At 42.5% G+C, this 16,384-nt stretch overlaps 1 protein-coding gene across 2 annotated transcripts; it reads left to right on the top strand.

Moving 5' to 3' along the window:
• Nucleotides 1-217: 217 nt before the first annotated feature.
• CD5L (CD5 molecule like) lies at nucleotides 218-12,447 on the top strand. Of its 2 annotated transcripts, none has more exons than XM_036835470.1 (6): nucleotides 218-389; nucleotides 2,678-2,704; nucleotides 5,981-6,304; nucleotides 7,130-7,447; nucleotides 8,286-8,606; nucleotides 12,305-12,447. In XM_036835470.1, exons 1-6 carry the CDS (start codon nucleotides 362-364, stop codon nucleotides 12,322-12,324), a joined length of 1,038 nt encoding a protein of 345 aa, XP_036691365.1. In that variant the 5' UTR covers nucleotides 218-361; the 3' UTR covers nucleotides 12,325-12,447. The 2 variants fall into 2 exon arrangements, with proteins under 2 accessions (XP_036691365.1, XP_036691454.1); XM_036835559.1 differs by lacking the exon at nucleotides 12,305-12,447 and adding an exon at nucleotides 9,831-12,298 and having other exon boundaries at nucleotides 219-389.
• Nucleotides 12,448-16,384: the final 3,937 nt, after the last annotated feature.

The following is a 16,384-nucleotide window of genomic DNA, read 5'->3' as shown; positions in this document are numbered from 1 at the left end:
GTTGTTTCCCCTGTTTACATAGTGAAGGGACTGAAGCAGAGACTGATGGAGCTGGGATTACAGCTGAACCAAATCATAACAGCTTGGGAATCTTTCGATTGTTTTCTTTTGTTTTCAGCATCTTTCTGCCAGTTCCGGCCACCTCCCTTCCTCTGGGGACATGCTGAATTCAGCAAGTCCAGCTCTATCAGTTCTGCCCCCTGAGCCCATTGGTTTCTGGTCATCTGATAAAGCCTCTGCTGCAGGCAGGACCTGCCTCCTTCCCTCCTCCCAGCATACTTGCAACCAAAGCTGAATATTGCTGTTCTGTGGCTTCCTTCCAGCCTTACGATTCAGCTCACCATCTTCAGCTACCTGGATCATGGCTCTGCTATTCTTCTTGATCCTTGGTGAGTATTTCTGCTCCTTTTGGTCTAGGCTTCAGAATACTCTGGAACTTTGATTGGGAGAATCCTCTCCTTGCCCATCTGGTGCAGATCTATGTATCATTCAAGGAAAGGCTCTTCCTTGCTCTCCTCTTTTCTCTATATCTGGCAATTATTCTAAATCCCCAAAGCCACTTAATCTATACCCAATTTATAATCCACCTTGATTACCAGAAAATTTCCTATTTCACTATATTTGCACTAACAAATTTGTAATAATTTATCCCATTGCCTTATCACATAAATTTTCCTAAATGCACTATTTATAAAAAGACAAATAAATGGACCAAGGTTAGCAGCAGGTAAAGCAAGAAAGGGAAGTAGAACTGCAGGACAAACACCTTTCATTTATCATACTGTACAATTTCCTTTCAAATGTGCTTCATATAATGTTTCCCTAGTTTTTCCCAGCTTCTTATTGCTTAGATTAATTTAGAGTAAATGGGGATTTTGGAATCAAAGAGATCTGAGTTTCAATCCTTGCTCTTTGATTTCTTAGCTGTCTGAATTTTAAAGTTACCATATCTCTCTGAAATCTCATTCTCATCTATGAATAAAGATAATGGTATGTTCCTCAGACGTTTTTTAGGCACATTTTCACAAGATAACAGTGCCTGCTAGGTCCCTTCCCTAATCAATCACATCCATTTTAATTATCTTGATGATCCAGTACATCACTGAAACCCACACTGGTTTCTCAGTTGGGCACTTGTGTGTTCTATGCAGGGTGCTGGCCACACACTTAAACATCTATACACCCCTTATATCACCCAACAGATAGTCCCACCCATTATGAAGGTGCTGTTGAATTTCTCAGGCTTACCTTCAGTCGCACCTCCTTCATGAAGCTTTCCTGATCTGTGACACCCATAGTCATCGACCCTGCTACAGAGTATTCAAGTCACTTTTGGGCTATGTCGCTTTCACACCTACATATCAGGTTCATCACATTCAGTTTCCTTTGCATGTACACATGTTTTGTGTTCTTTATTAGACATGTAGGGTGTTATGTATAATATAATTTTGAGTTTTAGACAATTACACACAAGGTCTCATTGAGTGTGGGAGTGGCCATATCCTGAAAACTAAGGACATGGGGTTATTAAGAAATTATTTGGAAAGCAAGTATTTGGAAGAAAATATTCCAGGACAAGCCAATGAAATACATAGATTTACCTAAAAGGCTCTAGGCTGGAAGTCCAAAGATATTAACTCCTTCAGAAAGATCCTATAAGATGGGATGGCAGGCGGGGGTTGGGAATGATGAGTTCTGCAGTTCAAAGGCCACTGACACTCAGCAGTGTTCAGAACTCTCTCTACAGCATTAGGAGGGAGTCTAATGAATAGAAGAGTCTGATCATGTAGATATCCTGTAGGAAGAAACTCTGATGGTTCAAAGATGTGCTGGTGCTTAAACCTGGAAGTTTGGAACTCAACATAGGACTGTTTCTGACCTATTAATCAGGGTTCAGCAAACTACAGACTGCAAACTAAGAATGGATTTTACATTTGTAAATGGTGGAAAAAAATCAAAAGAAGAATAATATTTTGTGACACATGAAAATGACATAAAATCTAAATTTCATTGTCCACAAATAAAGTTTTATTGGAACACGGCCATGCTCATTCATTTATATATATATGGCTGCACTCATGCTACAATGACAGAGTCGAGTAGTTAGAACAGACTATATGGCCCACAAAGCCTAAAATATTTACAATCTGGCCCTTTACAGAAGAAGTTTTCTGACCCTGGTCTAAATGCAGTGTCAGTGAACACAGACATATCCTGCCATTTCTCCCTATGCTTTGTGCTGCCTCCCATGACATTTTTATCTTCCCCAACCAGTGTGTCTGCCCAGAGGCCTCCAGCATGCTTTCCTTTTGAGCCCAGATGCTGCATCACCACACTTTTACTTTAGGTGGTAATCACCAATCAGTCTAATTGACTAGAATAGAAAACCAAATCTATCCATGCCTGGGGTAGAGCCAACATCAGATGTAAAGGGAACATGATGGGTCAATTAGCTATGGTAGAACTGGTTTTGTGGTTCCTACTCAGTGCTCATGTGTCCTTTGAGACTGGTCATTCCAGGAAGAGAAGGTCCCAACAAGGACTAACTTTGGAGGCTGCGTATCTACCACTCTATCTGTCCCACAAAGTTTGGCAAAGGCTTTCTAGAGTTGCGTTTTTGAACAAAGCGTTGGAAATTGACTACATGATCTCATTCACTTCTCTCTTTTTTCCTCAGCCTTTTGCAATGGACTTGGCCTCTTAGGTAAGATTTTTTGGTTCCTAAGAGGGAGGACTTTAAGCTCTGGAGAGTGGAAATTCTGAAACTTCTCTGGGCCATGGAGAGAGCCTCTGGTTCAAAACAGCCCAAGTAGATTTCCTTTCTGGTTTCCCAACCCACCCACTCAGTCTCATGTGGGTAGATTTCCACATAAGAAAAAAGTTGGGTGGTTTATTTTGCAAGAAGATTCCTCTCCACTTGGCTTCTGTGACCCAAGGCTCTCGGCCACCTCTAAGTAGCAGATGGCTTTGTTTCAGGCTCAGAAGACACCTCACCCCCTGGGAAACAAACTTCCTTTTGCCCTGCTGAATTCTACCATTTCCAGTTCTCTCTGCCAGCTTTAATGGTACCATTGAACTAGAAATGCATCAGCTTCTGTGCAGCATATGGCTTCACCAGCAGAGTGCAGGCTGGATTTCAGCCACCACTGGCCATTTCTGTGAGGAGTCTTTGGGCAGAGCACAAACAGCTCAACTGAGGAGAGAAAGGGGCTGCAAAGAGAGAATTAGTCTGTGGAAGAGGAAGGCTCTGATGGTCCAAAATCAAGGGGATTGGTTGTTGATTATGAGTTTCTATGACATTATCCCTTAAACCTAGTCTTTCTCTTTTTTTAAAAAAATTGTTTATTTAATTTTGGCTGCGTTGGGTCTTCATTGCTGCGCACAGGCTTTCTCTAGTTGTGGCGAGCGGGGGCTACTCTTCTTTGCAGCACGCGGGCTTCTCATTGCGGTGGCTTCTCTTGTTGCGGAGCATGGGCTCTAGGCACACGGGCTTCAGTAGTTGTGGCATGTGGGCTTCAGTAGTTGTGGCTCACGGGCTCTAGAGCACAGGCTCAGTAGTTGTGGCTCACGGGCTTAGTTGCTCCATGGCATGTGGGATCTTCCCGGACCAGGGCTCGAACCCGTGTCCCCTGCATTGGCATGCGGATTCTTAACCACTGCACCACCAGGGAAGCCCTAGTTTTTCTCTTGATAGTAGAGGCTTTACCAGAGAGGGGCAGCTACAAACTCCACTATGAATGTGGAGGATTTTACACCCTGAGGGATGCAGTTTGATTCCTTAAAGGAGTGCTGCTTCTGGGTCTCAGTCCAATACTCAGATTACTTGGTCTTTCTTCTCTGGCCTCCAGGGCTATCCCTTACTGCAAGTGCCGGGAGACACCTGCTCTCTTTATAGCCTTCTCACATCCTAAGATGTTGCTCCTCCATCCCTGGGTCCCTCTTTCAAGACCTCAGCTAATTAAGTAAGCTAAAACACTGCCTAGGACACACTGCACTGACGAGCCCCTCTGTTCTTCTCTCTAGCTTTCAAATCTTTTCTTACACCTTTTCTCCCCTCAAGCTGGATTTCTTCTTCTTCTTTTTTTTTTTTAATGTGACTGCATCATGGTGTAAGGGAAGAGGCAGTGGTTTTAAATTTATTTATTTATTTATTTTTGGCTGTGCTGGGTCTTCGTTTCTGTGTGAGGGCTTTCTCTAGTTGTGGCGAGCGGGGGCCACTCTTCATCGCGGTGCGCGGGCCTCTCACTATCGCGGCCTCTCTTGTTGCGGAGCACAGGCTCCAGATGCGCAGGCTCAGTAGCTGTGGCTCACGGGCCTAGTTGCTCCGCGGCATGTGGGATCTTCCCAGATCAGGGCTCGAACCCGTGTCGCTTGCATTGGCAGGCAGATTCTCAACCACTGCGCCACCAGGGAAGCCCCTGGATTTCTTTTATACTTATTCTGTGTTTCTCTCTCTCTCTCTCTCACTGTCTCTCTGTCTCTTTTTAAAAACATATTTCTTCTTTCTTAGGAGGTGTTCTAGTCCTCCACTTCATGAAAATGAAAACTGATTTAAAACCAGAGTTTTGTCATTCAAAATAAAATGAAATAACCTATGCATGAGTCTGATAGCTAATATTTGCTGGAGTACACAATAATGCCTATCCAAGCTCTAATCTTAGTTACAATGACCCAAAAGTTATTTCTAGATGACTCTTCTTGAATTATATTTGTACTCAGATATATATGCCTTAAACTTTGGTGTGCAAAAATGGAGACTTTTCTTAGTTTTTTATAGTTTTATTTTAATTTCTATCTCTAACCTCCATTCTTCATATTGCTTCCCTCAAGAAATTATGGAAGAAAAGGAGAACAAAAACAAATGAACAAACTTTAGGTTTTCTTTATCACTCTATCACTCTGGGGCTGAGAGGACTTGGCGGGATTGCCTCAAGCCTATTAAATATAATCTCTTTGAGGGCAACAATGCTAACTATTTTGTCATCACTATTCTCTGACTTCATAAAACAATACCTGGAATGTAGTATCCAGAAGTTTGTTTCCTAATGGGCTCTTCCCTGGTCTCCCTCCCACAACCATCTCTACTCCACATCTAAGTCTTAGTAGAAGGGACAGAATTTCTATTAGTCTTTTCTACCTCACGGTTGTAGTCAAGAAGCAGAAACAAGTCCTGGATTCCTCAGAACTTATCTGCAGACTCTGTGAAGCCTATCTCCTACTCCCAACCTCTAGAATCCTCTAGACTCAGTTTTGGGGCCCTGAGACTCTGAGGCTCTGACTCTTCCTTTGCCCAGTACTCTCTGTATTTCTTCTGAGCTGGATTCTTGGACATGGGAAAATGTCATAGAAGTAGCAAGGATGAGTGGGGGTGGATCACTGATACTGGGAGAGACAGTCAGGTTGTTCAGCCCAAATTATTTCCAGACACCTTGTCTCAATCTAGCTGCCATGGGGGGAGACAGAGTCATGAGGAAGAAAGAACAAAAACAGATATCATCTCTACACTCCTGTTCTGACCCGGGGTTTCCACTATTTGACAGTGTGACCATATGACCTTGAATTTCATGAGGATCATTTTCTTCATCAGTGAAATGGTGGGGTAGACTTGATGATCTCTATAGGTCCTTCTGATCCTGACCACCAGAGATTCTAAAAACTCTGCTGGATGCTCAACGAACCTCTTTCTCTTAACCTTCAAACACCTAGATATGACTGCTGGTTTTCGAAAACTAGCAGTCATATCTAGGTGTCTTGAAGTGGAGTTTCTTGGTAGGGTACAATTAAGAGTGTAGCAGGACTAGAACTCAGAGATGGAGTCCTGAAGCTCCTCTTCCTCCTCTTCCCTTTTGGCCCCTCGGTTTTCATCCCTCAATTTTCCACACACTGGAAGTGGTGGAAGAGTTCTAGGAAGACTGCATACGTGCCTGAGTACTCTCTGGGCTCCTCCCAGATCTCCAGCCAATATCTCATTTCTTTGCAGAGTCTTCATCCAGAATGCGACTGGTGGGGGGTCGCCATCGCTGTGAAGGGCGGGTGGAAGTGGAACGGGACGGCCAGTGGGGCACCGTGTGTGATGACGGCTGGGACATGAAAGATGTGGAAGTGGTGTGCCGGGAGCTGGGCTGTGGAGCAGCCACAGGGACACCCAGTGGTACTTTATATAAGCCATTGGCAGAAAAAGACCAAAAAGTCCTCATCCAAGGGGTCAGCTGCAGTGGGATGGAAAGTGAACTGATTCATTGTGAGCAAGAGGAAGATGTTTTTGATTGCTCCCACAGTGAGGATGCAGGGGCGAAGTGTGAAAGTAAGTATGGCAGGGCTCAAGGACTGTGTGCCAGCTGCCCACACCCCACATGACCACTCTTTGTCCTTATTCTCCACCATGAACTAATGGCTAACTGGATCCTTGTCCTTCACATCTTACACTTCCTCAATTGTGGACCCTGGAGACAAACATTATCCTCAGCTAGAATTGCTACTCATCCTTGGTTGAACTAATGATTTTCTCTTAGTTTCAATCTATATGAGAACCTGTTTCTCTTCTTCACACACACAAACATGCACAGATCCAACAACCACTAAACATTTGTATCTAGAGCTCAGGTGGAGTTATGGGGAAGAAATGAGCTCCCAAAGTATAATGTATGCTTTTTCAGTTCTCAAGGATTCCACCATCTTGCTAGGTTGACAGGAGACGCTCATAGGAAACCAACACACAACAACTATGTGTGTGTGTGTGTATATATATATATATATATATATACACACACACATATATATACATATATATATACACATACATACATATATATGTGAATATATATATATATAATTGTTTTTGTTGTTGTATTCCTTTGTTCCATTCATATATTTGCTTTCTATGTATTAATAATTTCGCTCTGTGTGTCTATCTCCTCCTCCATTAGACTGTGATTTGGCTAAGGGACTAGTTCATGTCTTCTCTTTGTTACCCCACAGTTCGTTATCAGAGAAACAATCACTAAATGCTTGCACCCTGATGCTGAGGTCTCATTCTTATTTCTTAGAAAAATTCAGTGTTAGGAGTCCCCTTTTCTGGGAAGGATGTGTTCTTACAAAGAGCAGATGCTTCATCTTTCTTTTCCCTCAGTTCCAGAGACTGTGAGGCTGGTTGGTGGCCCTGATCACTGCAAAGGGCGAGTGGAGGTGAAGCACCAACAGCAATGGGGCACCGTGTGCAAAGCAGGCTGGAATCTCTCAGCCGCGAAGGTGGTGTGCCGGCAGCTGGGGTGTGGGAGGGCCATACTGACCCAAAGATCCTGCAACAAGGATACCCAGGGCCAAGGGCCCATCTGGCTGAGTGAGGTGTCATGCTCAGGACAAGAAGGAAACCTTCAGGATTGCTCTTCTGGGCTCTGGGGGAAGAATAACTGCACCCATGATGAGGACACATGGGTTGAATGTGAAGGTAATGCCTATAAGTCCAGCAACTAGGTTCATTCATGAATTTGATTAAATGGAATTCTATTCAACCAATGTTTACAGAGAACTCCTCATGCATCACATAACCATGGCAAAGTTATTTAATTGTGCTGCCCATCAACTGTCTTGTTTTTAAAATGGAGATAATGATACTTGCCTTTGTATATGAAAATGCTTTAAATGATATTAAGCAATATATTAATATGAACTTTTTTTTTTTTTTTAATTTATTTATTTATTTATTTTTGGCTGTCTTGGGTCTTCGTTTCTGTGCGAGGGCTTTCTCTAGTTGCGGCAAGTGGGGGCCACTCTTCATCACGGTGCGCAGGCCTCTCACTATCGCGGCCTCTCTTGTTGCGGAGCACAAGCTCCAGACGCACAGGCTCAGTTATTGTGGTTCACGGGCCTAGTTGCTCCGCGGCATGTGGGATCTTCCCAGACCAGGGCTCGAACCCGTGTCCCCTGCATTGGCAGGCAGATTCTCAACCACTGCGCCACCAGGGAAGCCCTGAACTATTATTATATTGAGTTCTATATAATAGGAAAAGGACACACAATTCCATTTACTTGTTGAAGTCTTCAATTTTAAAAAGCTACTAGAAAGTCATTCATAAATATTAGACTTTTATAAAATAGATAGGAAAGTGAAAAGATCTTAGTTAAGGAAACAGTCCTGGGCCACATGGATTGGAACCTAGAGCTAGGGCTATAATCACAGAAACACAGGTGAAGAGTTTCAAAAGTGCTGATGGGGTTTGAATGAGGATGTAGATGATGTTATTTTTTCTTCTTTCCATGCCTCTCTCCATCCCCTGACCCTGCAGATCCCTTTGACTTGAGGCTGGTAGGAGGAGACTCCCGCTGCTCTGGGAGACTGGAGGTGCTGCACAAGGGTGAATGGGGCTCTGTCTGTGATGATGGCTGGGGAGAAAATGAGGAACAGGTGGTGTGCAAGCAACTGGGCTGCGGGGAGTCAATCTTTCTATCTGCCAAAGCCCGGAGAAACCTTGGCCTTGGAGGTGGCCGCATCTGGCTAGATGATGTTCATTGCTCAGGGAAGGAGCAGTCCCTGGAGCAGTGTCGGCACAGGTTCTGGGGGTATCACAACTGCAACCACAAGGAAGATGTGGCCATGACCTGCTTAGGTAAGTCCTGCAGATGGAACCCAAGGGGACTGACATTGAGGGAGGTGAAGAAGGGGGTGGTGGGGGTGAACTCTGCGGATAAGAGTTATTCTACCAGTGCCGTACAGCTGCCCATAATAGTCACCTACTTTATGTGTTCTTCAAGGAACTTAATTGAGACATTCTAGTAGTGAATAGAATGATAATAATAATAATACTAAAAAAACCCATACCATACAGTTATTGAATGTGAGAACAAAAAGCATTTTGAAAATTATTGAATTAACACCTTTATATTAAACATGAAGAAAGTAAGAGTCAGTCAATAAGTAACTTTCCAAAATCATAAAAATTGTTTTCAAATGATAGGGCAGAACTAAAATGACCAGTATTGACTCTTAGCTCAGGATTAGTTGTCTTAGATGACCTCAGTCCTCAAACTCTAAGTTTAAATTATAGGAAATGGTCCCATCTCATTCTACCTATTGTCACTCCCCAGATATTAAGTTAACCTGTGGGAATAGGGCTGTGGTAGGGGGCTCTTTGGGAATGCCCATGAGTGTCTTTCTAGAGAAACTGGGATACTAACCTTGAACTGTAGACCTCTATGGGGGAGTGAAGGAAGAAATCCTGACCCGATATGAGTCAGGAAATGCAAGCATAGCCCTTGGGTGACTGACTCAAGAGAGTCACAGTTCTGAAGCCCAGCTTTTTAATCAGGGTGAGAAACTGGTGTGCAGGGATGCCTGGTTAAATACTCAGCTATGGAACTGGGTAAGAGCTGATAGTGGACCAAAGATATGAAGAGCAGCTAGTGCCCAGAAAAGGAGGGATTTAGTGACAGAAGACTAGGGTTTGAGCCTTGCTGTTGCCATTCTGAGCCTAGTTAATCTTAGATAGTCACTTTTAACTACTCAAGACCTCAGTATTTTCACTGGTAAAAAGGGAGACACTTGTCCCATTCCTCTTGAAGAGTTTTGTGATTGTGTGAGGGTGAGAAGTGTTAATATATGTGAATACTGTTTGTGACTCATAGGGGAGCTGGTTGAATTAAGTGCCTGGGGCACTGTACCAGATTCTGACATGGTTCACATCAGTGTGAGATATGTGTGTGATTAGGTCTGGGAGGGTCTCTGTTTCCTATTCTGGAACCCAGTCTTCTTTCTTGGCCTCTTTGTGTCTGAATGAAATTATCCCCTCTTGGCATGTCCCCATCCTTACTGTACATTCTTCTTCTCTTTACAGAACTGTAGCCTGGCCTTCTTGATGCTTGACCTGATCCCTGCAGGCGCTGAGTGTCTTTTGCTTTCTCCTGGGCCAGAATGGCCTGGCATGAGCACTGAGCCTGCAGGCTTAGCTACCACTCCCTCAGCCCCTCAGCAGGAATCTGAACACTCTGCTTATACTTTGCTCTCAGAGCCAAGCACCCCTATCATTGCCTGGAGATATGAGCTGTTGAATTCTCTCTTGCTGGGGAAGATGAGCTCCTAGTCGCCCTCTCCTCACTGCTGACCCTTTGGCATTGGTTCTGGCCTCTCCTGCTTCTTCTCAACCAGCCTGGCATCCCCAGGCCTGTTACTTTGACCACTACAGGCCCTTTTCAAGACAAGATCTATGTCTGTAAAGAACATGAAAGGAATGAGACAACAAAAGAACATTTGAAGGGGAATATGGGTTAACAATTACATGAAAGTTGGGGGAAAGCTTAGAGTCTTTTTGAACGCTTTTTCTTAACCTTCAGGTGATCACAACAATTAACATCTGAATATTCTCCTATTCTTTGATGAAAGTAGACCATTCTTTCAAGAGCAGTGCAGTATCCTGTAATCCTAGACCTTTTCACGACACTTGGAAAAAAATATCACACTCCCTGAATGCCCATAATAAAATATCTTTGTTGACCATCCATATACATCTTGCCAACATGGTGTACATTGAACAAGAAGAATCTCACAAATTCACTATAATTTTTCCAAGGAAAAATGTATTGGCTATGGAGCTGCCACTAGGAGAAGGGAAAGGAAGAGATGCAGAAAGAGTTTAGGGAGGTCCAGACTCATGCCTCATGCCAACCAGATGATATCATTTTAATTCTGTCAACTCAGACTTTAGGATCTGCAAGTCTGAGGCAAGATAGAATGATACTAAGGAGAGAATCATGACTTAATTCTAAAAACTGACAACTTTAGATTCTGAGGCTGAGCCGAGTACCTGTAATATGCCTACATTTATGCTTTCTAATAAAGTAGATCTCACAGTCTCAACAGTTGCCTCTCTCTGTGATATACTCTTTCTACCCAAGAGGAAGCAGGTGTCTCAGCTTTACAGGGATGACCTTTTAGGCAGGATTAGGTAGAAGATGCAATCTGCCAGCAGATGCAATCTTATGTGTAATATAGCTCTCGCCTCTGGATGGAAAACTTTCTCCCTGTCTATTTCCTATAACGGGAAAATATGTAAAGAAACCTAGCTTCATAGAAGAGAAGAAAATGCCTTAACAGACATTTTGAGATCTATTCTGTCTACTCAAAGAGATTTTGCCTTTATCTGATCAGTTATCTCAGGTCTTCCTGATTTTCCCTACAGACTAGTATCATGTTCCCTAAACCGCACAGTATTATATCTAGAATCTAGAGGCCTGCTGAACTGCCTTGATTGAGTCATTGAAAAGCTCTTTTACCCTAAGTAGAGTAGAACAGGATTGGCATTTCACAAAAGGAACTTTGATTTCCCCTTAATTTCTACATTAAAATTTCTTTTGTAAAATTCCTACTTAGCAAGACCCCTGAGAACAAACTGGATAAAAATAACACCTCTTGGAGGAGGCCGGGTGATCCAACGCAGAAGGCAAGACATGACAGAAGCCTAATAGGTAGTGTTGGACGTCTAATAAGAATGTGTCACTTAAATAGAGGAAACTGAGAAGCTGAAAGTCAAAGTTGACACTAGCCTATTAGCACTGTCCAGGAGAAAATTGTTCCCTGACCCAAGAATATGGCTGTTTATCTTGATTTCCAAAGTGGACATGGATGAAATAGTACATCAGAGCCTGAAGAAGTTAGCATAGTGACAAGGACTGACAGTGCTCACAAATATTCATGTTTGTTTCTTCTTCCTGGACATGACACTAGTCTATCCCAAGTTTGTGTTATAGAAGATACCCCAACCAGACTCCTGCCCCCACCCTAGCAAAGCAGTGCAGTAAACTGGAGCTCTTCATTCAACGAGAATATTACCCATTGGGTATTTTAGGAGTTGCCAATTGACATACACCTTATCCTACAAGTACCTGTCCTGTAACCGGCATCTCCTGACACTTGTCCAGTTCCAGATCCCTAGCTACCCCCGAAGTTCTCAGCATGCACTTGCTCACTACACTTTCTTACAGGAGTCCTGGGCAGCAATGGGCCTCCAGGTCTGTGGAGCTAGAGCCTAACACCAAGCACCTACATAATCTCCAGTGGGGAGGGGACCCACCCCTGGGAGTTTACCCTGAGGCTGCAGCTGCAAATTGGCCACAATCAGTCCCCATTTGGACTTGCTGCCTGATGGTCCCAGGCTTCTCAAGTAACTAGGGCTCCCAGGTGTCCCTTTGATCTAGGTGGGACCATATGTCCCATTCTCACAGTGGAAATAATTTATGACACTTTCATATCAAGGCAGTTAACAATAGTGTGCCTTCTCAATGTTCTTTCTCTCCTTACCTGCTGGCTTGTTAGAGAAGACCCCAAAGACCTAGGGGAGGGCAGATCCAGAAGATGGAAGGAGCCTGGGTCTCTGAATGACAGTGTGGATTTCTGAATGACTCATACTCTGCTGACTGTGTCATGAATAAGAAATAAACCTTACTTGTGTTAAGTCACTGAGGTGTTGAGGTGGTTTTTACAGCAATTAGTTTAGTCTGACTAAAACAGATATAAATAGTATTTTAAAAAATCAATTGCATTCCTTCAAAGCTCACCAAAAATATTTCTGATGATCATTTGGCTTCCTCAAAAGCTTCTAGATATCTAATATTCCATGCTAATCAGGAAATGTGAGACTTGGCTCACTCACTTTATTTTACTATAAATTATATTTTATTTTGGATATTTATTTTTGATGGTCTTCTGACCGCCCCCCTCCACACATACTTTTTTTTCTAAAAACCATGCAAGATGCTCCTGGAGAATTCCTTGCCAACATTATTTGGTGTGTATCTTAAGACTTTATTATTTTTTTTAAGAACAATTTTCGGTTCACAACAAAACACAGTGGAAGGTACAAAGATTTCCCATACACCTCCTGCTCTCACATATGCATAACTTCCCCCATTCTCAACATTCCCAATAGAGTAGTATATTTATTAAAATAATGAACCTACATTGAAATATCATTATCTCCTAGATTCCATAGTTTACTTTAGGGTTCACTCTTGGTGTTGTTCTATGGGTTTGGACAAATTTATAAATGTGTATTCACCATTAGAGTATCATACAGAATAGTTTTACTACCTAAAAATCCTCTGTGCTCTGCCTATTCATCCCTCATGTCCCTCTAACCCCTAGCAACCACTGATCCTTTTATTGTCTCCATACTTTTACCTTTTCCAGAAAGTCATATCATTGGAATTGTACAGTATATAGCCTTCTCAGATTGGTTTCTTTCACTTAGTAATATGTATTTAAGTTTCCTCCGTGTCTTTTCATGACTTGATAGTTCATTTCTTTTATTTATTTATTTATATTTAAAAATTTTTTAGTATTATTTTACAATCTACTTAAAAATTTTTTTTTAAATTTTATTTATTTATTTATTTATATTTTTGGCTCTGTTGGGTCTTCGTTGTTGCACGTGGGCTTTCTCTAGTTGCAGTGTGCGGGCTTCTCATTGCAGTGGCTCTAGGCACACAGGCTTCAGTAGTCATGGCACGCAGGCTCAGTAGTTGTGGCTCGAGGGCTCTAGAGCACAGGCTGAGTAGTTGTGGTGCACGGGCTTAGTTGCTCCACAGCATGTGGGATCTTCCTGCACCAGGGCTTAAACCTGTGTCCCCTGCATTGACAGGCGGATCCTTAACCACTGTGCCACCAGGGAAGTCCTCATTTCTTTTTAGCACTAACATTCCATTGTCTGGATGGGCCACTTTTTTTTTTTTTTTTTTGTATCCATTTATCTAGTGAAGGACATCTTGGTGTTTCCAAGTTTTGACAATCATGAATAAAGCTGCTATAAACATCTGTGTGCAGATTTTTGTGTGGACATAAGTTTTAAACTGTTTTGGGTAAATAGTAAGGAGTATTTTTCAACAATATAAGCATGCCATTCTGGCTACAGTTGATTGATACTAAAAGTGGGCTTATGTCCAAGCTAGATCAATCAACCCTTCCCAGGAGACAGGAACTCTGACTGAAATCAGGTTAGTTTCTCCAAGTAGCTAGACTTGTAACAAATTAACCCAGGAGCTGTGGGTGTTCATTTTCCACATAGATCAGAGAATGAGAGGAAGCCCTTCCACAGAGATACGTGAAATGAATGAACGAGATGCACAGAGAGGAACATAGATGAGAGACATAGAACCCAAACAACATTTTCAATTTCTGGTTCTCATCTTTTCCTGGAATCCAACTGCATTCCTGGTCTTGGGTTCTGTGACAAACTGTTGTAGGTTTATAATATATGTATATTATATACCATGATATGTAATATATATTATAGTATATATATTAATATATATTAAATTTTTATTGAATTATCTCATTTTTTTTCTTTTTTTGGGGGGGCTGCATCAGGCCTTAGTTATGGCATGCAGGATCTTTCATTTCGGTGCACGGGCTTCTCTCTAGTTGTGGCACACAGGCTCCAGAGCATGTGGGCACTGTAGTTTGTGGCATGCAGGCTCTCTAATTGAGGCGCGTGGGCTCAGTAGTCGTGGCACATGGGCTTAGTTGCCCCAAGGCATGTGGGATCTTAGTTCCCCAACCAGGGATTGAACACTCGTCCTCTGCATTGGAAGGCCGATTCTTTACCACTGGACCACGAGGGAAGTCCCTATCTCATTGGTTTTTGTATTTCTAACCAAAATAACCCTAACCAACTTTCCTGTTTTAACTTAATAAAGTGGTAATTTACCTGTCCTATGTAAGTTTAGTTAGATAAGCCCATTTATCAGTAATGAATCAATTCTCACTGCATTTATAAAATCAAGTTTATGGATCTGAAAAGATGAGGACTAAGATCTATAACAGAGGTACCACTACATTGTATTATCCTTGAGTGATTCTGGTCGGTTGGATGACCAATCAACTTGTTTACACAGGTGACATTTATAGCTCATGCCCTCCTTATTAAAACACAGATGAATTGAGGTACTGCCATCAAGATGGCGACATAGGTCATTCCAGACTTCAGTCCTCATAAGAAAACCAACTAGCAACAATCCATAGACAAGAATGTCATTGTGAAAATTCCAGAACCTGGGGGTGAGGCTGAAAAAGAACCCTTGGACCACAGAGACTGAGAGGGACTGCATTAGAATGGTAAAGGAGCAGTTTCACTTTGCATCATCCGTCCCCTAGGCTGCCACTGTGCCACACTGAGAGGTTCTCCCTGGGCCTGTTGTTTCTCCAGTAGGAAAAGAGAGCCCAAGGTGGACACCCAGCTCCCCAGCACTGAGAGATGCTTCGCAGGAGTCCCGCTCAGATCTTGCCTCATGGGATTCATTTAGGTCTTCAGCATTTCTTCATCAGGACCACCCAGTAATCTATTCTGAGGGGAAGTTCACCTAGACCTAAAGCAGTCAGTAAGATGGGCCCACAGTTTTACTTAAATTCATGAAGATGCTCTGAAAGTTGTAAGAATGTCCTCATCTCATGATGTCCTCCTAACGCAGGACCTAGATCCAAAACGCTCCTTGGAGATGTTTGGGAAACTAGATAATGTCATTTTTACTCTTCCCCTAACCCATGCTTTCCCCTCCTTGGGTTTCTTTTTCTTTTTCTTTTTCTTTTGTAATATTTATTTATTTATTTACTTTTTTTTGTTGCACCGGGCCTTAGTTGCGGCAGGCGGGCTCCTCAGTTGCGACTCCAGGGCTCCTTAGTTGAGGCTTGCTGGCTCCTCAGTTGCAGCATGCATGTGGGATCTAGTTCCCTGACCAGGGATCGAACCCAGGCCCCCTGTATTGGGAGTGCAGAGTCTTATCCACTGTGCCACCAGGGAAGTCCCCCCCTCCTTGGGTTTCTTTTCTTCTACTCTGAGGTGAAGGCATCCTCTCATGGGGCTTAACACATGATAATGGGATAGGTGTGCCTAATGGCCCATTTGTTCTCTATAGACTGGCTGTGGGCAGAGTTAGAAAGCACCTTCTTGTTGAGGGTCATGGTCTAGGGCAGCTCTGTCCAATAGATATATAATATGAGCCACATATATAATTTAAAATTTCCTAGTAGCCACACTAGAAAAAAGTAAAAAAAAAAAAGAACAGGTGGAATTAATTTTAATAATATGTTTTATTTAACTCAATATACCCAAAATATTATCATTTAACAGGTAATCAATATAAAAAATTTAACAAGGTACTTTACAATCTCTTTTTTTCTTGCTAAGTTTTCAAAATCCAGTATGTAATTTACACTTACGGTGCATTTCAATTTGAACTAGCTACATTTCAAGTGCTCAAAAGACATTCGTGGTTAGTGGCTATTATGTGTGACAGCACATGTAGGTGTAAGATAAAGTCATTGGGGTTATACCAGCCTTAGTTCTTATCACAAGTAAAACTCTGAAAATTACTTAACATCTATGAGCTGTAGTTTCTTCAT

The sequence above is a fragment of the Balaenoptera musculus genome, chromosome 1, assembly GCF_009873245.2.
Source record: "Balaenoptera musculus isolate JJ_BM4_2016_0621 chromosome 1, mBalMus1.pri.v3, whole genome shotgun sequence".
Lineage (NCBI taxonomy): Eukaryota > Metazoa > Chordata > Mammalia > Artiodactyla > Balaenopteridae > Balaenoptera > Balaenoptera musculus.
Note: the sequence above shows the minus strand (reverse complement) of the source record. Positions and strands in the feature narration are given on the sequence as shown.

Coding starts and splice junctions, on each gene's coding strand:
- CD5L (XM_036835470.1), top strand. CDS start 362: ATGGCTCTGCTATTCTTCTTGATCCTTG. Junction 6,305..7,129: donor TGCAGGGGCGAAGTGTGAAA/GTAAGTATGGCA, acceptor CTTTTCCCTCAG/TTCCAGAGACTGTGAGGCTG. Junction 8,607..12,304: donor TGTGGCCATGACCTGCTTAG/GTAAGTCCTGCA, acceptor CTGGCTTGTTAG/AGAAGACCCCAAAGACCTAG.